This window comes from Lagopus muta, chromosome 2 (genome assembly GCF_023343835.1).
Source record: "Lagopus muta isolate bLagMut1 chromosome 2, bLagMut1 primary, whole genome shotgun sequence".
Lineage (NCBI taxonomy): Eukaryota > Metazoa > Chordata > Aves > Galliformes > Phasianidae > Lagopus > Lagopus muta.
The window spans coordinates 91,971,084-91,997,099 of NC_064434.1; the positions used below are offsets into that span (position 1 = coordinate 91,971,084).

Here is a 26,016-nt window from a genome sequence, read left to right on the forward strand (position 1 = left end):
GCCTAACTCCAAAGAGGAGCTCAGCTAGCAAAATTTCAGCCAACTGAAACACTTTTCAGCCAACAGTGGAAGTTTTAAGAAACAGATTAGTAGCATCAGTAAAGCAAGAGAAACCCTGAGTCCTTGGCTCTCTGTTCCTCATTCCACTCTGTGTGTGACTAAACACATCTCTGACCCACAAAACAAGAGGAACACCACCTCTGTAGAGGTTGGGTACTCACCTTCTGCTTCCACAGGGTAATTTACACACATGAGCAAACCTTAAGGTCAGAGAAGAGCTCCTGCAGAATCCTAATGCCATGTATTGCAGCCACACCATGCTCTATACAGAGCTGTAATCATTTTATCTGTCTAAACTAGAAAGGCTATATATTTGCAACTGCGTACCATCAGACATCAGAAAATGCATAGGAACAACTGAGCTCTCGTTGTAAGCTTTCAGAGATTTTTAATAGCTCTACACAGGCAGGAGCTCAGCTGATTCAGCTAGTAGCAGTCTATCTGCTGCCTGCAAATTCCCACTGACAACATCAGGGACCCCAGCAGCCCAGAGCAGCTAAAGAACAGCACAGGTAGAACATTTCTCAGCACCTTCCTAACTCCCACTGAAAGCCAATCACTACAAGATGGCCTCAGGTGTCAGAGGCTTAGGAGACAGGGCCAAGCAATCTGAGGCACATGCACAACTCTACACCTGACCTGCATGCATTAAAAAGAGCTCTCAGGCAGTTACTACCAGGGCCAAAGCTCCGTACAGGACTGTTGGATAGACCTTTGAAAGCAAACAGCTTTAGGTAATTCCTCAGTCTGCCAATACCTCACCATTTCTCATTCCAGCATCCTCTTCCATCACATCAATGAATTTTACCAGTAATCACAACATGTTCTCAGGGCAGCTTCTACTATAGCTCTGCTAGAAGCTCTACACCTAAACATGCCTTGTAGTACAGCAAGACCTTCCAAACCCAGTGGCTCTCTACTTAGAGCCCTTGCATCACACACACAACCTCTGTTCATCCTTACAGCAGCTGACCACTGCACTCTATGATGTGATCCTCTCCAAATGCTCCACTGTGAGCCAAAGGCGCAACCCGATACAAAAACCTCAAGTGCCAGACAACTCCTTCACCTCTCCACCACAAATAAATCTTCACGATAAACCCATACTCTCTTACATCACATCTTATATATAGACAATCAAAAGAGGTAGGGTACAGCAAGAAATATAAAGTCAAAGTACATGAGTCAAATTACATTTAACCTCTGGCTTAGTGCCTTCAACTAGTAGATCTAGTTTGCATTACAGTGTTTTAATTTTACTCTTTAATTAATAGTAGTTCCCTGAAGTATTTCTTGCTGTACCAAACTCCCCCTATCACAGATACAGCAGCAGTTATCCGCAGGCACTTACCTTGAGGTCATCTTCCCTTATCCTCGAGATGAAGCCAATCTTAAAGCAGGAATTCACTGCAACAATCCAACGTTGCTTGCCTGGGAAAGGAACATGCAGGAGAGCAACTCCTGATGATGGGTTTAAGCCCAACAAAACTCAACATAAGCTCAGACTTCCTAAGACAAAAGGCTATCTTTCTGTAGACTCCAGCACGCTGTCTCCACAAAAGCCCAAAATGATCAGTGCTGACTCACCAGCGGGTTTTCTGCATCTCACACTGATTAGGTTCAGCTGCAGCTCATTACACACCTGCTAGGCCTCCCCACCCTAGAGAACATGAGTTGGAGAGACCTGCATGCTGCTCAGCAGGTGTTTGTGATGTGTAATTGCTTCACCTCCCAACGTCTCCTGCCCAGTAACAGAATAGCTCTAAGCACGGGTTGGCTGCAAGCTTTTGTCTCTGGCCTTTTGGAGAGAAATGCTGCCTGGACAATGATCAAATCAAACCAGGAGCCCTTCAGGGTGCCTGAAGAAACGCAGTGGCTGTTAAGAGGAAGGCAGCCCCTCAGCAGCCGTGGTGCTCAGCTGAGCAGACTGGCCAACATTGCCTTCACCAGCAAGAGGACCTGCGGGCTGGCAGCAAGAGAGCATGAGACCGCAGCATGATTTGCGCCATCTTCTTCCACTGCCAGCAGAATGCCCAGCTGTACTCTGTGCAATCCCTGGCTCTCCCATCAGCCCTTCGTGTCAGGCTGTGCTCCCACTGTTGTAAACCCGATGTTGGTCAACACCTGTGCACCTATAAGAGGGCAAACAGGCTACACGAAAATAGACATCTGCTAATGAGCCAGCCATCAGCCACTCATAATTTTGACTGCCTCCTTAACTCTGCCAAGAGGTAATTTATTTCTGCCCTCCCCACTGAATCTCCCTTTCCTCAGAAGTCTGCTGGGAGCACATGGCCCAGAGCCAGCCCTGCTGCACCAAGTCAGGCCTTGAGCCCTATGTGCTCCCAGCCTGCTGGGTGCCTTCCTACACCCCTCACAGCTCCTGCCTCAGCCCCATTAGCTCCTGGGAGTGCTTTTGAACCTTCCCACAACCACTGGCTGGCAGACCTTGTGACCATACAAGATGCTGCCTCCATGACTGTTCCATCTTGAAGCACTCGTAGCCTGTATCTGCCAAGTGGGTGGGACAAGGACTTCAGACTTGTCTTTTCCCCAAAGGAAATGGAGGGCAGGATCAAGGCACCAGCAAACAAAAGGCCTTGAAGACTCATCTTGAATTTAAGTCTTTCTTTGCTCCCCTTAGGCTTAAGACTGCCACATCCTACATTGTGTACTCCACTTGCTCTGTAGAACCCCAGCATCATTATGCAGATCCTACTGCCAGTAATGCAGGCAGCTACAATCTCAGCTAGCCCTGCTGCTCTTTCCCTTCCTCTGAATCACAGAGCTGCAAGCAGCAAGGAGCTTTCTTAACCTCCTCTCTGCCCGCTCACAACTTGACCCAGGTGCAGCCATCTGCAGTTCATGCAGAACAGCTGAAAAAGGCTGAGCCCAACAGCAAAGCAAGGAGCCCATCTTTAGGGAGGGATGTCTTCTACTGCAGCATGCTCTCCTCAACTCACAGCAGCTGGAGCCTGAAGTCTGGGTAATGCTCCCTGCCAAGGGCATCTCACTGAAGGGACCAACCATAGGAAAGAAAAAAAATCAGTTCCAGTAGAAAAATAATTTAATAAAGGGATACGTTTCAAGAAAATATCGGTATAGTAACAACATTTTAAGTAAAATGTCCACAAAAATATACATGTCTAATGTGATTATACATAAGTTTTCTGACAGGTCCTGTTTTAATCTTGGTTCAGTCCACGCTGGTTTTCACCTAGGAAAAACCTTCACAGCTACGAGGTTTCCTGGGATATATCAGCTTGCACAACAGAATCGTACGAGAAATTTTTTTTTAGCTCATTATAGGCTAAAACAAATTTTAAATTGGTAACAGTCTGGAGGAGATCAGTTTATACCATACCATTAATTTAAACAAAAAATAAAAGACAAACAATGAAAGCAAAAGAAGTCAGCCGCCTAAGGGACATTGCTGGGCAGAAGCCTTGCGATACACACCACACTTAACAGTGACACAACTGGAAAAGGGAAAGGATGAAAGAAAAGCGGGCAAAGAGAAGGAAAAATTCCAGCAGGACCAGGGATCATGGAACTGCTAAAGGAGCAGGGTTTGGAGATGCCAGGGGAAAAAAAACAAACAAACAAATAGAAGGATACTCATCTCTCTCTAGAAACTAGTTCTGAAACACAGAAGGTAAGCTAATTGCAGGAAGATGAAAAGGAATCATTGGAAAAATGTTTATTTCTTATTTTTTTTAATAACTGTTGAGCTGTAGGTCTGTCCCAGAAAGCCCACCCCAGTCATGCAAATTCATCTGAACAGCTCCAAGTTCAATGTATTTCCAGGAGATAAAAACATGGCTACTGAAAGCAAGGGATGCAAGAGTACAGCAAGAAATAAAGAAAACACATTCCACCAGCAGAGGACAGGAACAGGACACTGAAGAAGGGATGTCAAACAACAGGTATCAGCTTTGTCAATGGGCATTGTACACTGCAAAAGAAGAAGCAAACAAAAACAATTCCCTCCCCCCCCCCAAAAAAAATCAAGCACAACCAAAAGCCCATCCGACAGAAGCAAATGGAAAACTGCTAAAGAAATAAAAGGACACACATTTCCCAAAGGATTTTTTGCTTTTATAATCAAATTTCTTTTACATAGACAACTGAAACACACCAATATTTTGTGCGAAAAATATTTTTAAATAAACTTTGCTCGTTCTCGATTTTTGTACATTCTGATATACATATGTAACAAGGTTTATGGCACTGTAACTAGGATCAAAATCATATAAAGGAACAAAATAATTGCTTTCACTTATCCCTTCTGAACCAAGCCAGCTGCCGTAGCACTATTAGATTTTAAAAATTATCTTCTTATTAGTGGGCAGCCAACTCTAATTGGATTGAACACTCAAAACAAATCCCAAATTATTATTGCACAAGAAGCCAGTGAAGGCATATGGCATAGAATGATCAAAGTCCCTTTCTGTTAAAACCTTACACCCCAAAATAGAAAAATAGAACTGGAACATGAAACACGCCAAATAAACTTTTTTTTTTTCCATCTTCTTTAGTTTGAGTCAGGAGTGTGAAAAGTGCCTGCAGACTTTTTAAGCTGCTCTGATCTCCTCTGCGTCAGTGAGCCATTTGCTAGGTGATCTGTAGCAACGCCTTTGCGGAACGAAGGCCCTCATGCTTCAGCAAGTTTTTTCCGCTTTATTTTGGCTGTTTGTGTTTTGTCTTCAACTTAGGTTTCTTCAGTCTATGAACCTGCACAGACTACTTAGCCATAAACTCTACGAGTAGCTGGAGAGGAGGAGGAGGAAAAAACCAACCAACCAACAAACAACAACAAAAGAAAAGCCCAATATTTCTTCTTGGCTTTTGGATTTTAAAAAGTACTCCTTTTGCTCCAAAGCTTCTCTGCTCTATCAGTGCCCGGGAAGGAAATCACAACCGCATCCCAAACATGGCCAAGTTCTTGGATCTCTTTTAAAAACCTTTCCTTACAAAAAAAGGTTTTTAATTCACAAAAAGTTTGCTGCAACTCCCTCCCCACCCAAAAGCTAAAAAAAAAAAAAAAAAAAACAAACAAAAAAACCCCACAGCCCACCCCTCACTGCCCTAAATCAGGTGAAGAACAGGCTAACCCCTTCATTGACCACCTCTTTGCAGCTTCACCATCACACAACAGTTTCTACACCGATCAGCTTTGGTGTGAGGATTCGCGGTGTGACGCCATTGTTTAGGTCTTCCTCAAACTCCAGTAACTGCCCCATAAAGTTAAGGTTAGGGGAAATGATTGGTCGTTTGCCTTTTACAAATTTATAGGCATCCGTCATGGTCATGCGTGTGTGCTTCATCAAGTACGCAATAACTATGGTGGCAGATCGGGACACTCCGGCCTGGCAGTGAATGAGGAGACCTTTTCCACACTGATGGGCTTCCTCTGAAAACAAGAACAACAGAAGAAAGTAAGATTTCTGCTATTTAGTAAATTAGCAAAGCTCAGTGCAGTGAAAAGTAACTCGATGTGAAAAGTTACTCTATTTGGCTAGAAGCACAGCAGCATCTCCTCCTCTTCCTCTCTAGTCCACCCTCCTTTAGGGAATCAAAGTATTTCACGTGAAGCACACAGGCCAGTTTACACAGCAAACTCTGGCTGTTTCAACTGAATCTTTGCCTCCCAGCCCAATTTTAATCACTTTCATTGTGTGAAAAGGCTACTGTCATCATCTCTGCCCCTTAACAACTGGAGCACCTCATTCTGCCGAAGGTTACCTTTCCCAAACATCTCTCTAGGAGCAGTGAGGAAAGAACGAGGGGAAAGAGGAAAAGGACAGCACACACGTGCAGTCAGATGTACATGTGCTCTCCATCAAAACATATCATCTACACAGACAGATGCAAGAGCAAAAAAAGCTCCTGGAAGCACAGGACCCAGGAAAGAGGAGGAAGTCACTGCCATGGCATCTTCATTTCCCACAGCTTACTTTGAAAATGGAAGTTAAAGCTTTCAAGATGTGACATTTCAGTGTACTACTTCCTTTTATTAATCTGGAGGAGAAGATGAATTTAGCTTACAGGTTTTGGTGTGAATCCAATCCCACAGAGAGTAAAGTGCATCTTATTTTACAAGTTACACCTGTATTACGGAAACTTAAAGGAAGCTGATTCTATGTTTCTATCAGCCAGTATTTAAGAAACTCAAAACTCCAAACACTTTTTAAACACACGTTTTGAGCTGCACTTCCTATGCCCTTAATCTTAACTAAACTTATGTTCGTTTTCTAATTTGTTTAAATAGATACATGCCAATGATCTACTGTTTACGTATTTCCCTATTGTCTCAAATGAAATTTAAAAAGCTTACCCTGAGGGAGGCAAAACTTTGACTAGTTACTCTCCCAGCTAGCTGAATTTGCTATGGAGAAAAACCTCAATGGAGAAATATTTGTTTATTAAAAACAAAGCTAGCCCCTCAAGCTATAATTATTGAAGAGGAAAGCAAAATGGGATTCAAAACACTTTCTAAATGTTTTCAGAGTGAGTCTGTTTTCTCTGCCCTTAGTAAGGTCATCAAACCAATTAAAAAAAACATACAGTCTGTAACTTAAGAGTTTGAGTTGTTGAGTTCTAACATTGAGTTGTATTTGAGTACTAACGCTGCCTGCCATCAAAACTACAGTACAAGCAGTGTTCTGCTTACTCACCTTCACTGAAATAACGTACACTGCATGATGATCTCCTGCTAACCAGAACACAGCCACAACCAGCAGCAGCCAAAAGCACCGAGACCCAGCACCAAGGCAGATGGGACCAGAATATGCTAAGCCTGGGTTTCTCACCCTAGGCCCCAGCTGCATGACCAGGGCTGGATCCTTGGTGAGCTCAAGCGCACCCCACAGAGCCAGCTCAAGCAGGCTCAATTTCCACAGGAGCTGTGCAGATGCTCTCATCCAGGAGCCATAAACAGTCTATTTTTGAAAGCAGGAACCAAGGAAGACAGCCCCGAGTCCACTTCAATAAGTCCATGAGGTCAGCTAAGGACCTAAGCTGTGATGTGGCAAAGAAGTAAGCTTTTGTCATCGTGGCTTCCACTACCAAACCCAAACTATTGATAATAAGATTAGCCCAGCATCAGCAAGAGGAAAAAAATAAAAAATAAAAAAAATCACAGCCATGGTTCCTCCCCAACACCAGGATGTTTCAGGAAACGTCTAAACACGTGAACTGCTACTGGATAAACACCAGCAGACATCCACAGTGCTGCAAAAGGCTGAGCTCTGTGTGTACACTGCAGGAAGCTGTGCCCATGAATATACAGAGAAGAACAAGGAAAGGTCCTCACAAGCTTTCAGTATTACTTAATGTTCTCAATGACCAGCTCCACTTAAAACGACTGTCTGGGCTTAATAGAGATGACCAGAGCTGAAGGCACAGCCCCCCCAACCAAACTGGATGAGGTATATGCTGTGTAAATCACAGCGAGGTTCAGATTGACACAGTAATTTCATTTCCTCAGCTACATCCCCAATTTCAGATGGAGCTGCATTTTCACAGTGAACTGTCTCACAGCCTACAGGAATTTGAAGCTTATTAATACTAGTTTTCACTGCTACCCACTCACCCACACATACACTGAAGTTACAAATCTAATGATAAAATAAGCGGAGTGTGAAAGTTTGTCATTTCTCTCATAAAACTGAGTTAGGGAAGACTCAGCTGTCATTAAAAATAGTTACTATAAAAATTTGGCTAGAAGCCACTGTGAAGACTAGGAAATGCAAAGGAATCACAAAGAGGGAATGACAAAAATCTCAGCTGGGAGAAGCAGGGGTGGAAAAGACCCAAATTTGGAGGGTTAGAGGTAGGCATAGCTATCAATGGATAAAATTGTACCTCTGGGCTACTTAGTCAGATGTGCCAGAAATGAGAATCAGCAGAAACATGAGGTGCTCAGTATTTCTGACAATCTAAACAAAAGTAAATGTGACCTTACACAGCCTTCAGGGTAGTTAGCAAAGCATAAAATTCATTCCAGATTCTTGTAATAGGTGAGGGGAGGGGGGGAGTGGGGAGAAAGTAGTTCCAGTGAAGGATAATTACCAATGAACTCAAAAGCCTCTTCAAAATACTGCCTGAGATTCTGCTTGTTGCTGTCAGTGGCTGGGAGCCGCTTGTAGTTGAACATGCCTTTCTCGTAATGGTACAGGGGCAGGTGGGTGGTCACGTTGATTACATAGCCTATGTTCATCCTCTGCATTTTCTCCAAGTCCTGAGCATCATGCTCATTTCCGAGGAAGAGGAAGGGCAGGATGGGGGTGAGCTCGGCATTCTCAATGTCTGGCGTGGTGGGGATGGACTGAGGTAGTGTGGGGGGCACTGCGGATGCACCGCTGCCTCCCCCCTCCTGGCACTCTTGCAGCTGGAGGGAGTTATCGCAGAGGTTTTCATGGTTCTGCTTGAAACCGCTGAGTCCTCCTGGGAAGAGAGACCAAGCAGATATTTTGGTTAGAGACCTCTAAGGGGGCAACCGCAGCTCTCGGGGACAGCATGCAGCCTCACAGCCTTTACTCCTGAGAACAGCACATGCCCGCGTAGTCTGACAAAGCAATGCCAAACCCTGAAATGTAACAACAACCAAGGTGCCTGCCTAACATGGGGCAAACAGCTCTGCCTTTTCTGTCCCAGTTGCTTGAATATATCTAGCAGGTTATTTTTAGGACATTAATATGGATTGGGAAATGGGCTTGAGGGGGAAGGGAGAAGTCACTTTTTTGGCTCATGTTCCCCTAGCTCTACTGCAAGTCACACTGCTGGCTTTTTCAAGCAGCAATTTCCCTCTTTTTTCTTCCCCTTCCGCCCCCCGTCCAGGAGGGCAGCTCTGCAGAACTAGGAAGAAAAGCAGAGCTTCTTTCTACACCTCATTCGGCAATTACATCAGCCTTGGGCTCCCCACCTGCCCAGTTTCCATAGCAATTACACAAAGCACACAATGACATCAGCTGGCATGACATCAGCTCTTTGAGCGCAAACAATACAAGAAGAACCACTTTGTTTGGGGCCTTTGGTACGACGGCGTTCTTGGGAGCCAATGATGTAATGTTAACAGGTGGCTCGCCTCCGCGCCTGGGAAGAGAGGGGCAGGAGGAGAAGGGCAGCCATACCCCCCTGCCACCCACAGACATGTGGGTTTCTGCTGGAGCAGGATACATGGGGCCACATGTTGTGCTGAGACCAGCCAAGTGCTTGGGCTCAACTGCACTTTGTTAAATAAAAGCCAAAAAATTCCAGGAAGGGGAAAGCTACATGTAGATTACTAGAAAGAGTTACACCAGCCAAAACAAATGCTGAATGTCACCATCCTGCTATTTTTTTCCCCCTCCTTCTAAAAGGTTATTCGCCTTTTCCATGCTCTTTCACAGTGATCTAGCAGAAGGAAGACTTTAAAGCCATCACGCAGGCTTTGGTTCAGAAAGACACCCATCTTTGTATCTGATAGCACTAGTGCCCCCCACCAGGCCACAGTCAGCTTTGAGAAGGGAGAAGCCCAGCTACAACCCATGTACACTATCTATATTCCTGCAATTGGCCAACAAGAGGGAAACAAGCACAGTTAGACCTCACTTCTATGACAGGGGTGAATTCTAAATCCCAAACCTTTCTTTGGAGGCTCACAATATGCAGGCAGCCCTGGGTCCTTCTGCTGAAGGCAGGTGGCCGTAACGCCTTCCACCCTTTGCACAAAGGAGGTTTATTGCTTCCTTTCCTGTATTCTCCGCTTCTCAAGCAATCCCCCAACTCAGTCCCCTCCTCTGCACAATGGCAGGTGAGTTCCCATCGTTCAGACAGCACCAAAACCAGATGATGGCCACACACCAGAAGATGGGACAAGGAAGCACAAACCAAACCCTGACAGGTCTGACTGCCTCCACATGGGGCACTTCTGGATGGACACCAGGATGCATGCAGCATGCTACAGAAGTCCTTGGGCCTGTCTGAGCTCACCTTCCTCCTGTCCTTCACATACTGCTAGTAACTAACTTTCCCAGAAACCCATGAATTACTCTCAAAATGCAGAATATTTCCCATGCCTCAAAAACATGCTCATCTTCAGCTGTTTCTGCAGTTTACCGGACAAAGCACAAAAACATCTGCCTTAGCAATCTCTGTTCACAAAGCTGTTATAACAGGGCACAGCACAGAAGAAAAGGCAAGGACAAAAGTCTGAGCTCAACTGCAAACTACACCACCCAGTCTTTATGGAGGCTGAAAAGTCTTTGCAGGCTGCTCAAGAACAACAAAGAAGACCAGGGTCACCGTGATGATGCCATCTGCCAGCTCACCCAAACCAACAGCCTAAGCAAACGGCTGAACCCTGACCACATTCCAGTTAACCCAACCCTACTCCAACACTTACACCACTTTTGCACAGGCAAGCAATCCATTCAGCTTAAATAACTGTTCAAACAACACCCAGAACTCGTGGGGATCCCCAAGAACCAGTCCTAAGAATAAGCAGCTCCAGTGGCCCTGGGGTCAGTTCTCACTTTCCACCTCCGCCACAGCCTTCTGGGAGCCAGCAGCCACAGGTGGATGTAGGACCACACTGCTTCAGCACTCTTCAGAGCTGCACTCATGACATCACCCTTCACCAGCCACCCTAAGCACACAGCAGAGTTGGAGAACTTACAATAAGCTCCCTCCCAGGACACCAGTTATATAAATAAGATCACTAACCTGAACTGCCTCAGACACCCAACCAATGGAGTAATGGACAAGAACGGGCATCCAGAAAGGATGCAACAAGATGTAGACATAGAGGGGAAAAGAAATGTAAAAATGGGCTGTGGCACAACACACGGTGAGAAGCCTCTCACCAGCACACAAGCAAGCTGAGTTTTAAAAGCGGATTTTCAGCTGCTAACTGTAATACAGAAAGCCTTCACCACTGCAGCTGCAGCAGACAGGCAATACATCCACTGGGAAGAACCAGTGGCATGCACGGTAGTGCTGAGCTCCAGCCATGGGGCTCACAAGCAGCTGTGTGCACACCTCCATTCAAATTCTTGGGCGCAACACACTGACTAAGCAAAATGCTAGCAGACATGCCAGCTACACCATTACAGAATGCTATGCTTGTAAACCATCTTCTCCATCTTCAAAGATATCACATAGCTTTAATAACCAGAGTGTGGTAAAAAGCCTGAACCATCCAGCCAGTTTGACAGTCCTCACACGGATACAGAGAACATCCCACATGCTGCTCCAAAACAGCTGCTGAGCAGGTTGTCAGGGAGCCTGAACCTACCCACACCCAAACAAAGCAACAGGCATGCAAGGATGTCCAGCACACTTGGATATTCAGTCTTTTTTCCTATAAGGAAAGGAATGAAGGAAGCAGGACCTCTGAAGCAGACAGTCTGCCCTGCAATATAGCGAAGGCATCAGCAGGCAGTGCTTCTGCTCACCACTGATGTGAAGGGCCAGAGATGTTTGCAGTTATCACTGCATGAGCTGTGTGAAATATTCCACCGTTCTGTCCTGCCAGAACAGTTAGTGAATGACCACAGGCTAGGGATTGTCTGAGATGTCATAACTTTTAGGAAGCTTCAAATCAGCACTGTATACACTCCAGCTATTCATACTTGTTTGCTCAGGCCTTTTGCAACCACCTGCCCACAGACATTTTGCATGATGCCTCCCGGACCCCCGCCACGCAGCAGCTGTGGGCATATTCCCAGCTCTGAAGCCACCCTGTGCTCTCGAGGCCAGGTGAGCAGCTGGGCAGGAGCCAGAGCTCAGAGCAAATCAAGCAGTGGCAAACAGCACAGAAGTCATGCCAAGTAGCAGCTGTCATTTGCCATCATGAAAAGGAGCGCATAATTCAAAGCAGACACAAAATGTGTGGTAGAAACATGGTTACCAGTTTTGCAAAGACTGTGACCTCATAATAGGAACAGCCATCTTTACAGAAAGCAAAACCAACATATTTTATCTATACACGTTCTGTGCAAGGGATTTATAAGGGAAGAAAACTGGAAAAAAATAGGCAAGGAGTACATTAACACCCACCTTCCTTCTCCATGTTTTGCAATACCTCTTTATCAGTGGTTCTGTCTAGAGTGAGGGGCTGGACTCTATCCTTGTGGATACCTTCCACAAGGATATTCTGTAATTCTATATAAGCGAGGGTTTGCTTTGTGATACATTTCAGTAGAGCTAACATATTTCCTACCTCAAAAGAGATTCGTACCCCATAGTAAAGTTACCTTGATTCCTCTCCCACAGTAGGGACAGCTTAGGCAAAGTCAAGCAGCACAAAAAGCCCTGACAGAGCAATACCTGTTGCAGTTACAGCAGGAACATTTTTTTATACATGACAGATTGCAGATGCGGGATCCACATTTAGACAGAACACGTGATCCCCACAGACAAACAGACCTTTTATACAGCTTTGAAAGCTATTCAGATGGATTTTTGGATCCACTCATCCTCAATTACAACACCACAAAGCAACCTAAAAAAAAAAACCACAAACATAACAAAACCACCAAACCAAAATTCACATGCAACAAAAGCAGAAATCCCATAGGGCTGTGAATTATCAGAAAAAGATGTATCAGAGAGTGTCCAAAGGAGGCCTAGAAAAATGGAGAAGGGCCTGGAGGACAAGGTGTGTGACAAAAGCTGAGGCCGCTGGGTTTGCTCAGAGGAGCTGAGGGGAGGCCTCATGGTGGCTGCAGCTCCTCACGGGGAGCGGAGGGCAGCGCTGAGCTCTGCTCTGTGTGACAGTGACAGGACCTACACAACAAACTGAGTCCTACAGCTAAATGTGTTTGAGGTCAAAATCTTACTGTTTTAAGCAGCTAACGTTTGTGGCACGAGCACAGCACCACAATATAAGACATTCGGGCAATTGGTGCGTATCTGTTTAAGATGACGCCTTGAATTTGTGCAAGTACAGCCTGTTCCTTTAAACCTGTGACCTCATTTATTTACATTACTGCAGAAACCATTGCCAGAAGCAACAGCTGATGACAGTCTCATGTATTTTTCCACTAAGACAACAATTAAACTGCTTCTGTGTTATTAATGAACAGATGACTTTGTGTCAAGTCAACTCAAAGTGCAGGATGCCTCAAGGTTAAGCAAACGTGACTTGAGCTCATACAAACAGAGGTGTGCTGTGGGTTGGGGGTGCCCAGCCTGTGCCACCCCAGGTGGGCAGCAGAGTCTGGCCCTGGCCCACCCCCCCCACTCTCACTGCATGTGCAGGGTGTGCTGAGGCACCTGCTAGCAAGCATGAGCTCATCTGGGTCGTGCTGTTGCGTATCCTCTCTGCATGCTTGGGTGCGCTTTCAGCACCGAATCTATCACAGCTCGCTTCCTTCCCCAAGGGAAAAGCAGCTTTACAGGTTGAAGCAGAGCTCTCTGCCAGTCGTGGCCAAAACTACTCTCAAGATGGGACAACCGCCGGGACCATGTCTTCACAATACCAACCCGTGCCCTGCAGAAATGTATGGCCTTGAACCTGGGCTTTAACCCAACCAGAGCTCCATCAGTCCTACCTCCATCACATGACACAGAAGGGGACTTCCCTTATGCTCTCTCTCCACATTTCTCCTGCAGTACTCCCTCAGCCTTCCTCTGCTTTTGCCTCAAGCAGGGCTAAGCCTACATGGTGTGCAGTGCTCAGGACACTATTGAGAACAGCACATCCCACACCTCTTGGAGCAACAGGGCTAACTCTAGCATGGCAGGAGTGCTCCTGTTATCCAAGACAGACATCCTTCCCCTCAGCATGGCCAGGTTCACGCTCATTGCTGGGGAGAGCTCAAGGGTTGTGCTGTGGTTGAAGATGCTGTATTCAGCCCACTCAGCAGGAAGAGATGACAGGATGATTCTCTTCTCTCATAACTAGTGGGGACCTGTCAAACCACATTCAAACAAAATTAGAACTAGCTCCTTTGACTTCAAGAAAACTATGGGAGTTTTGCTTGTTTTCATAAAAAAGACTGGATGGAGACTGAGGCATCAAGCCCACTTGACATCTCAATTTAGTCAAGGTACAAGGAGATACAATGATGCTAAGACTGTTCCCGTACTTTTCTGCTGTTAAATAATAGAAAGAAAAACAAAACAAAACATAACTGCAACCATACTTAGCTATTCAGAACAGAAACCTCATTCACCATCCTTTCGCAATGTAAGCATCCTCAATGGTCTCAAGAATCAACATTGATTTTGGAGAACTGAGGGTGGGAGAACACATAGATATAAATAACTAAAGATTTTTGCATTCATGTGGTCACCAACACGCGAGTTACGTCTCCCTTCCAGACCTACAGGCAGGCTTCTTGCCTGTCTGCAGGAGGTTCATACCACCCATTGCAGGGCTTCTTTCCCCATCACCCACATGGCATTTGGCATCAGCCTTGCTGCAAAAGATTAAACTTTAAACAAACAACAAAAAAGTGAAAGTAAACATAGTTCACAAAGGACAGCTTCCACTTTGATACACTCAATCTAATCTAGTCTCTCCCTCTAATCAAGCTGCCAATGGGACTTCAAAACAAAGCAAAACAAAAATACCCAAAAAAAGCAAGCCCTGGCATTCCAGAGAACTTGTGAGGGCAGTTTTTTTCCATGTGGGAACAACCCTGAGATGCTGTTTCATTGATGAGTTCCAACCCAGAGAAGTTACAAACACATCCCTGACCCAACTGCGTTGAGACCCCCTTGAAAGGTTGAGAGTCTGACCAGATAAAAAGAATTACCTGTCTCCCAGCATCGAGGCACACGTGCATGCATTTGCGTATTATTTCTAATTTCAACTTGCTGTGGCTCACACCCACCATATATCCTCTCCTGCTGGCCTCTTGCAGCACCTGCTCTCACCTACTTTGCTCTAGTACCTCACACCAGGAACAGAGCAACTCACTGCCCTGAAGGACACATTCCAGGTGTGCAGGAGAGAGGTCACCGAAGGCACTGCCCTCTGCCAAAAGACAAAGGCTCTGCCCAGCTCCACTCATTTCCTTCCATCATGCCTACCACTCACTCTGCACCACATTTTCATCCACAATACAATCCACACCTGAACATATGACTTGCTTCTTCACATTGCTAGCTGTCCCATTGCTTTTTCTCTTGTGAGAAAGCACAAGGTCATCCATACTAGTTCTAATTAGAAACAAGCTATATGTATAGTGGTGTGTATATATATATATATATATATATATATATATATATGTATGATATATAAATATAAACTGCTACTGGGGAATGTTTCTTGGGATTTCAGCTTGAGGGTTGGTTTTGTTTTGTTTCTTTGTCTTAAACAGCTTTGTTTCAAACAGAAGTTGGACACCCAAGCCACCTATGAAAGCAACATACCTTCCATGCCAGTTCTCCTAAGAGATGCCACTAGTGCTTCTGGACAACTTACCAGCCCTTCCTAAAGTCACCACACATATGAACTGAAGAAGAAGTTCCAGTTTTGCAACTGGAAGTCCCCTATGCATTGAGTAAGCATCGAGTTTGTCCATTTAGAATAAAATATAAAAAAGAACACTCACAGGAGAGAGGGACACATCACAGGACAGCATCCTTCAAAGCATTCTGTTATTCTCAGAGAGTGATCAGAAAGGTAAGAGGAGGAGCTCAAGCTATACAAGAGTGTAACTTGGAACAAGAAATTAAGTCCTACATCCCAAACTGTGACAATTTTGCTGTGACAGATGAGGTTTGGACTTGCCCTCCCTGGAGGGCAAACATTTATAGCAGAAACTCAAAATTAGACACTTTACAACTTCTCATAGCAAAAGTATGCTCTCCCATGGGGATTTAAACTAACATGAAGTCCAATTAAATAATCACTGGAAATGTCAGCATAAGCCCTGAAGGAATACATACTTCTACTGCGAAATGCTCCCACTGGAAATCATATTAACAAAAAGGTCATCAAGAAATGCTAAAGCTATGTATAAAGGAGGCAGGGGAAGTGATGGGGGAGGGAACAGAAACTATTCATGCTATAAAGATACCACAAATGGTTTTATATTGACAAAGAGTTACAAGTCTGCTTTCACAGAGGCAGAATGGATGGGACCTCCAGGCTCTGGGATGCATGAGGACCAAGACAGCACAGCAGGCTCGGTGCATCCAAAGAGGGAGAAGGGCCTCAGCACAGTTTCAGACGTCTGTAATCCTGGGTGTGTATGAGTGGACGTTTCTGTTTAATTAGCAAGTTTTAGAGAAGGCTGACATTTTCATGGTTCAGTCATCTGTTTATTCATTTTACCCTTTTAAGGGCAACCTCTTCAGGACAGCTTCACTCCAGCAACCGAGCAAGCTGCTCTGTTTCTGTTGAGAATGAATGCAGGCTCCTTTCCAGCCCAAACCACTGCTCCTCTGCATCAGAAACACCAGCAACACATTGCAACAGTGTGAAAGGAAAGCAGGGTTCTGCTACAACACACCAATGAATGCCATCCATTCCTGCTGGATCTAAAACCTCTTAAAAAAAAAAAAAATCCTTCCTTTTGAGTACAAATTGTATCTGGCACTGATTTGACACTTTCCAGCAATCTGCTTCAAAGCATATGAAGTTTTCTTCATATCCAGTAAAGGAAGCTGCCTTGAAATATCCTAGTGCCACACTCTCCAGAACAGCCAACTACCAGAAGCAGTGAGATGCAAGGCAGTCCCCACACTGCCACCAACACCAGGGCCAGCCCAACTGGCACCTAAGCCAGTGCTACAAGGTTGAGCACCTGGCAGCTCACTCCATCCTGGCCATCAGGATACCCAGCATTGCACAACAGTCCTAATAGACAAGGAAGCATGGCTAGAACCTACACTCCAGCATCAAGGGAAGGAGAAAACTTATACTTAGAAAAGCCAGAATTAAACAGCGATCAAACAAGGAATGTGTTCAGCTAGATCAAAACTAACTTATGTCTTGCCTCTACACATAAATAAACAACAGTACTTTACAGGAGGCAAAAGTAGTATATTATTCCTTGATAGAGACGTAATACTGCCTTACAGAACTAAGAGGAAAATACTGAAAAAAATACAATGGTTTCACAGAATCATAGAATTGTAGGGGTTGGAAGGGACCTCCAGAGATCATCGAGTCCAACCCCCTGCCAAAGCAGGTTCCCTGCACCAGGTTGCACAGGTAGGCATCCAGGCAGGTCTTGAACATCTCCAGAGAAGGAGACTCCACCACCTCCTTTGCCTTGAGGTTAATCACATTGAGTGTTTACAGACAAAACTCAAGTATCTTACGATGGCCAAGATGAATTAGAGTCCATCACTAGCATAATACAAGTCAACTGCTTTACCAAGAGCTTTTGCTTTAAAACATTACTGGCCACTTGCTTTACTTAAGCCCCAATATCTCACTCTGGCATCATAAACTGGCAACAATCAATTCAACTAGCAAGCTTCTCTCACTTACTTTCCTAATCTCTTAAAACCACTGCAAATATATATATGGGGAGGAAAAAAAAAGTATGTATTTCTTTTTAATAAATATAGTAGTAATTCATGTAGGGACAAGCAGCGGCAGCAATAGGAGGCTCTTCCTCCGGGAGAATCATAGAATGGCCTGGGTTGAAAAGGACCACAATGATCATGTACTTTCAACCCCCCTGCTACGTGCAGGGTGTTGAAAGTCAACCACCAGACCAGGCTGCCCAGAGCCACATCCAGCCTGGCCCTGGATGCCTGCAGGGATGGGGCATCCACAGCCTCCTTGGGCAACCTGCTCCAGTGCGTCACCACCCTCTGTGTGAAAAACCTCCTCCTAATATCTAACCTAAACTGTCTTAGTTTAAAACCATTCCCCCCATCCTCCCCCTATCCACCCTCGTAAGCACTAATTCTCCCTCCTGTTTATATACTCCTTTCCTACAAGGCACTGGTGGCTCCTTGCAGACTTGCCGGCTCAGGTCAATGTGGGAGTAGTGATGTGTTCTTAGGGGCACCACTAAAAACAAGTGGAAGGAGACGACAAGCTTGTGCTCCTTCCAGACCTTAAGCTGCTCACGGTGGCTCCTTTTAGCAAGGAGATAATCTGTTCACCAGAACAGAGAAATAAAACTGAACCTTGAGGTTTTTAAATCAACAAAAATGTCAACAGGCAAATCAGAACCTACAATGTACATTAGAAAGGATGTGCTGCTAAGGGAGGAAGCAAAAAGGGTGCCTGTTATTCTTTCTCCCACTTTCTGCACAAGAGAGATGCGTTGTTTCAGAGCACTGCTGTGACTGTGGATGGATCTGGGTCCACTACACTTAATTGGTGATCTAAGTAAGAGATGAGCTCAGTGTTACAAATGGTGCAGGGAACAGAATAACGAGACAGATTAAAATGACTCGTCCAAGGTCTCACAGCAAGCCTATTGTGTGAGGAAAAAGTGAGAGAATGACCACTGTGTGGCCTTGGCCAGAGCTCGCCTTGCCCTGAGACTGCCCTGGTATCTAGTCATCCCCTTTTCTGCACCACGCAGGAAAGGAATTTGCTTATCTTCCTCTGTCCTTTAAGCACTTAAAAAGCTGCTATCTCCTATCAGGAACCTTCTTTAGCAGGGGGTTGGGCTAGATGATCTCCAGAGGTCCCTTCCAACCCCTACTACTCTGTGAATCTATGCTGTACAAGTCCAGAGCCATGCTGAGACCACCTGCTGGAGGTCGCATGCTCCTGGGGAACCAGCAGCTTTCACAGCAGTAGGAGGATGCACTGCAACCATCTCCAGTGGACTGTGATGCTTCCAGGCACGAGGTTGCCTTCATCACAGATATTAATTGAAGCAGTTTCCTGTACTGAAAAGTCACAAGGCATTAAAAATCCCCACAGATTCACTGCTGAAGCTGCTGGGGCATAAAGCATCAGCTGAACATGCAGCACAGACCGTGACTGCCCCGGGACGTTCCAGCTGCAGAAATAACCACACTGAGACATTTTGAAAGCAGGGGCAGTGGTCTTCCAGGTGAGCCTGTCCTAACAGCATCCCTCCCTGCCTCCACATAGGGGATGCAGGGGCACTGCCAGGACTGCTGGCTGGCTTTCCATCCCAGCCAAGTCTCAAAGGCACTGGTGCACACTAGAGCTCTACCACTCCAACTACTGTCAACACATTCATCACGCTAAGACCATAGCTCACAGTGAAAACCCCTGAAGGCCCTGCCAGCTAAAGCAAGCAGGTGCAGTGCTCAAGAGGTCACCTCTCCCCAGCTTGCTCTCATCACATCCAGCTGAACAGCTAGACACCAAGCTTCAGGCAACAGTCAGTTGTCATATTGAGGTCAGTCTTGTATTCTCTGCAGCCAATGTTCCCCAAGCCCACCAGCAACTTCCCAACAAGGCCAAGGCACCACGCGTGGTCTTATTTTTGCACAGAGTGACAAAGCATTAGGTCTTTTAAGTAGATTAACAGTGTTCTTTTTCTTCACAGAGCATGACTTCTACAGCTCTGCAAGCTTACACTAAATATTTAAGAAAAAATTCTGTAAGACTATGGGAATGCTGCTCCCATTCGTGTCATTTTGTAACTTTAGCGTTGCTGGTGTAAATAAGAAATTGTAATATGGTTTTCCATAGAGTAAAGAAACAGTCGTAGCCTAAAGACAAGTGACTGATCCCCCACTTCAGAGGTGCTGCAAATCAAAGATAATTTAAAAACGTTTAGGCTCCTAAGCATAGTAAAAAAGAACAAACATCAGCTGTTGTTTAAGAGGAAAAAAAAACAAAAAGGCATGAATAGATCCTAAAAAGATAGAGGCCTATGTGCATTAGTTGACAACTTCTGAAACCTCAAACACTACTACTGACAAACATATTTGAGCTCCTGCAATCAGATTCTGAAAACCAAAGGTGAAATCTTTGTCCATGAAGAAGCAGCAGCAGTTTTTCCCCCAGTGACTGATGAGGCCAGATTTCCTCTGCAGCACACAGGGAACACATTTTAAACACACTGGATGCATCTCACGCATTACTTAACACTTAAAAATACACATTTCCCTATTTCAACCATGACCTAATAATTATTCAGTGGAGATCTCCAGTGGAAATAAGCGCCAGGCACATATTTGCTGGACAGCTGGATTTTTTGACCGTTGTGTCAAGTTCTACTCTTCAATGTGCTTCTGCAGTGTAATTCAATTAGGGCTTAAAGTAACACTGGCACTGCTGGATTACATAATAATAATAAATCATGTGTTTGCAACAGATTATGAAAACATCAGGTATTCCAAAGGCAGTTGATCACAGCCCTTTGAGTTAACACGAGACAACGTAAAGCAGGAGCTTATTCCTTTTATAGGTCTCTCAGTCCCTTTGTAGTTGTTTCAACTTCTCTGATAGGTGACTTCAGCGCTGGTAAGAGATCTGAAGCTATTCTTAGACCACAGCAGTGAGCACGAAGTGGTTTGCTGGCAGGTTCTGTGCTCCTTGCTATAACGAGACCCAGCCACTTAATTTACGTCCCTGTTAGACAAGCAATGAGAAGACTGCAAACCAGATTTTAAAAAAGCTCCTCAAATCAGGAACAAGAACAGAGAAGTAACTACGCGTTATCACCACTGTTCCGCTCCTCCCCAAGCCCCGTACAGCGCTCCAGTCACCACTTCACAGCACAGAGGAAAACTGGGATTATTAGCAAATTTTCACATCAGACCTTTGATCTGGATTGGTTTTCCCTCAATCAAACAGAAGAGTTTTTAAAAAAACTGAGCCCAAGGCAACTGTGGGTTCATGAGGCTCCTACAGCTGGGTCTCCAAGGCAGAGGAAGATGGGTAAGGTGAAGCCAATACCACCAGAGACTGGCTAGGGAGACAAAGGCAGCTCTTTTCATTTAAAAAAAAAAAAGAAAAAACTGTTGAAATGTTTTGGCACAGACACTACACTTTCTCATTTTTGGTTCATTTGTAGATTTAATTTAACTTGAAAGGAGACACTCAACTCCAAACCTAAACACTTCACTCTGTGTAAAATAATACTTTTCATTTGAATGCCAAAGCATTCCCCACTTCCTATTTTTATGTCCCAGGAGCAAACTAAAGCATGCAAAAAGCCCAAAACTGCAAGCCACTTTCACTATGAGCTAATGCACCCATGGATGGCAAATTCTTCCAGTAAGGCAGAAATACACTGCTGCTACCCCACGACTGTCCCACCACAACGTGCTGCTGGGCTTTGGGTAGCAAAGTGCGCACTGGGCCTTTGAGCCAACTTGGGAAGAAACGCAGCTTTGCCATCATCAAGCAGGAAGGGCGAATGTGATCACTGTTTGTACCTCCTCATCCCAGTACTGGACAAAAAAAGACACATCCACACAAAGAAGCCTTTAGGTTTCAGTAGGGATGGAACACCGTGGTCTAACAAGAACAGCTGTGAGCACACGGGGAGAAACAGGAATTCTTCATATTTTGTATACAACCGAGCAGCAGCTTCAGCCCTTGATCGCTTAGGCTGCTAAAGCCCATGTAACAGCAACGTGAAGAACACGATACCTTTTTGGTAAGAAATGAAATAGTCATGTCAGTCTTCTAAATGCTGCTGTGCCTTCTGAACAAAGAACAGAGCAAATCTTTGCTTCTGAAGAGCTTAATTGAAAATGACACTCCATATTAAAGGAAGTAGCAAGGAGACACAAAGGGAGGCACACAGCTCTCAAAATCCCTGTAAAGCCCAGTGCTCCCTTGTCAGCATCAGTTTATGTCAGTCTGTTACATTAAAAATAAATCAGACAACCTCTTTTTAACTTGAGCCTAGTCAGGCACTCCGTCCATACATTTATCTATAGAGCCGTGTGGCCTTTGGAAACAGTGCTTAAAAAGAGTAGGGCACCTAACCCTAAATACACCGAGGGCCACGCTGCTGCCGGACAGCAGTAAGCCGGGGCCGTAACCCAACCCTGGGTTTGCCGATCGGGTTCGCCCCACAACGTGACACCGCAGCGCGCAAAGAGCAGCGCGGGCTGACAGGCAGCACCAAAGATGGAGAACGTGGCACCGGATCAGGGGGACATAAACTTGGCCGGCTAGGTTAGCAACCAGTGTTTGCAAACACAACACAGGCATCAGATGGGTTGGCCATAAATTAGGAGTGGATTACAGCAAGCAAGAAAAACCACTCGAAAAAGGAGGGGAAAGAAGAAAAAAAAGAAGTGGCAAAGAGCTATCTCTGGTTTCATTCTGGTGTCTGCAGCCACGGGCCTGCATGCACATATGGCGTTAGTGTTTGGCCTGCCGGGGCGTGATGGAAAAAATGCTATCTGACAGGGGGAAAATGAACAACTGCATGGCCAGCACTGCTCCTCAGGCTCAGAAAGTGAGGCAGAGACTTCCTAAGCACTGCTCTACTACACAGTGAACTCGCAGATCCATAGAGTGGCCTAGGCTGGAAGGGAGCTCCATTAGAGCCTCCTCTGAGAAGGGAGGAAAGTGAGGTGATGGCAGGAGCACTTATTTCCCCAGGTGAGGCTTGCCCTGGTCCAGCCAATTCTTACACCCAAAAAACCAAAAGGGATTTATGCTTCCTTTGTGTACTTGCAGAGTCTACTTGCAGAGTCCCAGATCTGTTGGCAGAAGAAGTTCAGGGAGGGGATTTCTCCTAAGCAGGTCTTCGAAACAGATGCTCACATTTCTCAGTAACTGAAAACCAAAAATAGCCCAAGTAATCCCACAAGCACCCAGCCAAGCCCCGTGCAGCACCCAGGAAATGGTGGCCAGAGAGGGCTGCCCACAGACTGCCCACAGGGCCCAGCAGCCCCACAGCCTCCCGCTCCAGGTATAGCCTGAAGTGGTAGAAGCTTCAGTGATACAGAGAAACATGGAAGACAGACACCTTCAGCATCTCCCTTTTCTAAAGGTAGGAAGACCTGCAGACCACACAGTATAAGCTGTAGGGCTAGCTGTAAGGACTGAGCAACAGAATAACTGCCATCAGAGAGAGAGAACCTCAGAGGTAACCTTACCCTACTGAGCACCTCTCCCTTTTGAGCAGGTACAGGGCATCATCATGACAGGACAGGCACTAACAGCACACTGGGAGCCTGCAGCACTGCAACTACATGCTTTCTGGAGCTAGAAGAATTTTAAGTTTCCACAGCATATGCTAAGAGGAGTATTGCACTGGACTTGTAGCTCCTAGATGGCCACGAACATAAAGGGAGAAAATGAACTAAACTATCAGACCAACCCATACATTCACCACACCATGGAGGCTGGTTTTTCCTGTACAATTTATGAAGTTACTGTTTTCAAGTGAATTAAGTACAGACAAATCCTCCAGTAGTTTCGCGGTACCATAGCCAATCTCTATCAACCATGCCTCTAAATGGCATAAATACCCAGGGGCAAAGAGATTTATAGAGGGCAGCATAGTTATTAATAGGAGCTACAAAATAAAGGGAAGAAAGGGAAGCTTCCTTGGATGCTACCTCAGGGCAAGTGGGACTGTTCCTCCCCAGAATATTAAAGAATAGGGTAAAAATACATTTAAAAATCAGCCTTTAAAGAAGGAAAAAAAAAACAACACAGAAAGTACGCATCCACACACACATATAATCACTACCCTTTCAGACCACTTTCTAAAGGGGCAGCTCCCTCTGTCCATTACTCTAACCCTGTTTCATTAAAGCAAGACTGGACTGATTCTTGAGTTTTGTCAGCTGGTCAATGATGCAATGTCTCCTTTACCGTTCTTCATTTGCTCTCCCTCTGCTTATCTCCAGCACCTAGAAGCTGAGTTTAACATAGACTAAAATAAAGCTGCTAAGTAAAGGTCAGTCTGGCAAGCTAAAAGTGAAGTATACTCTCCTGGACCTTTGCCCCTCAGGCTATAAATACCTTGAGAAAACACTGGGGGAAATTCTTTGTCTATACAGCCAGCCACCAGGAAGCACGCTTCCTCCTTCGTTCAACTCCCACCCCACCACTACTCAAGGACAACCATCAGAGGAAGGCAATCACCCCACCACTGCCAAGTGGCCCATTCCACCACCTGCCCATGGAAGACATGCTTTGCCATCTGTATTTTGAGGCACAGTGACATTCCTAGAAGTGCACAGCCATGCTGGAAGCTCAACCATCAGCAAGGTGTGTGGCACAACGCTCGCACAGCACATGGGGAGCAAAGAGGAATATTACCTTTTAGGACTAGGGGTTCCTTGCCTTCTCTCTTGAGGGACTCCAACACTATGTGGAGGGGCTGAGAAGGCATTACTCTGCTCGGCTCATTGGTATTCTCATCATAAACTATGATTTCTTTGGAAAAGATCCTCTTGAAGGAGTCCTTGCCTTCCCGGCAAGAGATCAAGTCCAAGACAGTGATCTTGCCCTGCTGGAGCCTCCTCCGGCTGATCTTGTCTGCGCAGTTGATGTGGACAGCCCCTTGGATGTGGCTCTTATTATACTCCATGAACGGCCTGCAGTCGATGATGACAGGCCCTTGGTTCTGCGCGTGGCTCTTGCTGCATTTCGTCATCTTCTTGGCCAGGTCGTTGGGGTAGATGATCTTGATGCTGGCTAGCTGCTTGCCGCCACCCGACACCGGGCTGCCCACCCCGCCCAAGGGGCTCAGGCCACCGGCGCTCTCATTGCTGTTGACCATTTGGTTGGCGGGGCAGGACGGGGAGGCCGCTGCGCTGCTGGTGCTGGTGTGGGCTTGGGCCTGAGCGTCCTTGTCGTACGTTGCCACAGTGCAGCAACTGGCACTGCTGCATCCACAACTCAGGGAGCGGGCAGAGCCGTTGGATGAGGGCATATACGTGAGATTCGCAGTCTTGAGGGACACGACGGCTGCGCCGAGCAGACCGGGGCGGCTCTCGCCGGCGGAGGAGGCGGGTTCCAGATAGCTAGAGTCTAAACACAGGTTGAGATCCTGAGGTCTCACCGGCCTCGAGAGTGCCACCACTACCCTGTCGTCTAAGGGAGACGGAGGCATGAGGAGGCTGAGAGCTAGCAAATTAAGAAGAACTCAAGATCCCCCTGCAAAAGAAGAAAGGGAGGGGAGAGCGGCGGGGGGAGAAAGGCGATGAAAACAGATCAGCGCATCGCATAAACCTACGGATCGCTACCCCGACACCCATCACCCACGGGTCACAACCCACGCTGACGGCTCCCGGCCCGCTCGCTGAACAACCTTTCCCAACCCCTCAGCAACGCTACGTGCACGTACGCGAAGAGCAAGCGGAGCAGCACGCCGGGAGGAGGCCGCGGTCAGCACGCAGGCGGTGCGGGGCGGTTCGGACACCCCGGCGCGAGGCGGGCGGCACCGCGCTCCGCAGCGAGCGAAGGGCCGACAGCCCCCGCAGCCCGACGAGTCGGCGGCAACGTGCAACTTTTCCAGCGAGCCGGAATGAAATCGGCTTTTGATTCAACGCGCAGAGACAGCTGCAAACTTGAACACCGAGTTAAACAAGAACAAAATCTCGCCGAAAGCAGGAAACGCCGGGTTCAGAGCAGCCTGGCGGAACGCAAGCGCTCCCGCCGCCCGCGGGGCTCCCCCCACTCTGCGCGCGTCCCCACGCACGGAGCCGGGCAGCGGGCGGACCGGGGGCAATCCTAAAAAAAAAAAAAAAAAAAAAAAAAAGAGGAAAATCCCTCATGCTTTCGCTGTTCAGAAAAAGGATAACCGAGAGCGGAGCCTCTCCGCCCGACACGCTTTAGAAAAACAACAATAAAAGGGCAAACAGCTCATCTCCCTAAAGAAAGGGGAGAAAACATACAATAACCGCAGCGAACCGAAGCAGCGCAGAACCAAACTTTCATTCTCCGGCCCGGCACCTCCACCCCTCGTGTCTCGGCGGCCCCGCGCCGCTATCCGCCCGCCCGCACTCACCGGCGCGGCGCGCTCCGGTGCGTCCCGCTTCTTGGCGGCCCCGCGCCGCTGTTTCTCGCGCCCGCCGCCCCGCGCGCCACCCGCACCATCCTCGTTACTTTCTCTTTTGCTACCGCGTAAATGTACGGCT

The 26,016-nt window shown here is 46.4% G+C and overlaps 1 protein-coding gene across 2 annotated transcripts; it reads right to left on the reverse strand.

The window, feature by feature from the left end:
• Window positions 1–1,783: 1,783 nt before the first annotated feature.
• DUSP10 (dual specificity phosphatase 10) lies at window positions 1,784–26,016 on the reverse strand. Of its 2 annotated transcripts, none has more exons than XM_048937945.1 (4): window positions 25,887–26,016; window positions 24,194–25,033; window positions 8,134–8,508; window positions 1,784–5,473 (listed from the first exon to the last, which is right to left on the reverse strand). In XM_048937945.1, the coding sequence occupies exons 2-4, from the start codon at window positions 24,987–24,989 to the stop codon at window positions 5,208–5,210; spliced, it is 1,437 nt and encodes a 478-aa protein (XP_048793902.1). In that variant the 5' UTR covers window positions 24,990–25,033; window positions 25,887–26,016; the 3' UTR covers window positions 1,784–5,207. The 2 variants fall into 2 exon arrangements, with proteins under 2 accessions (XP_048793902.1, XP_048793903.1); XM_048937946.1 differs by lacking the exon at window positions 25,887–26,016 and adding an exon at window positions 25,224–25,486.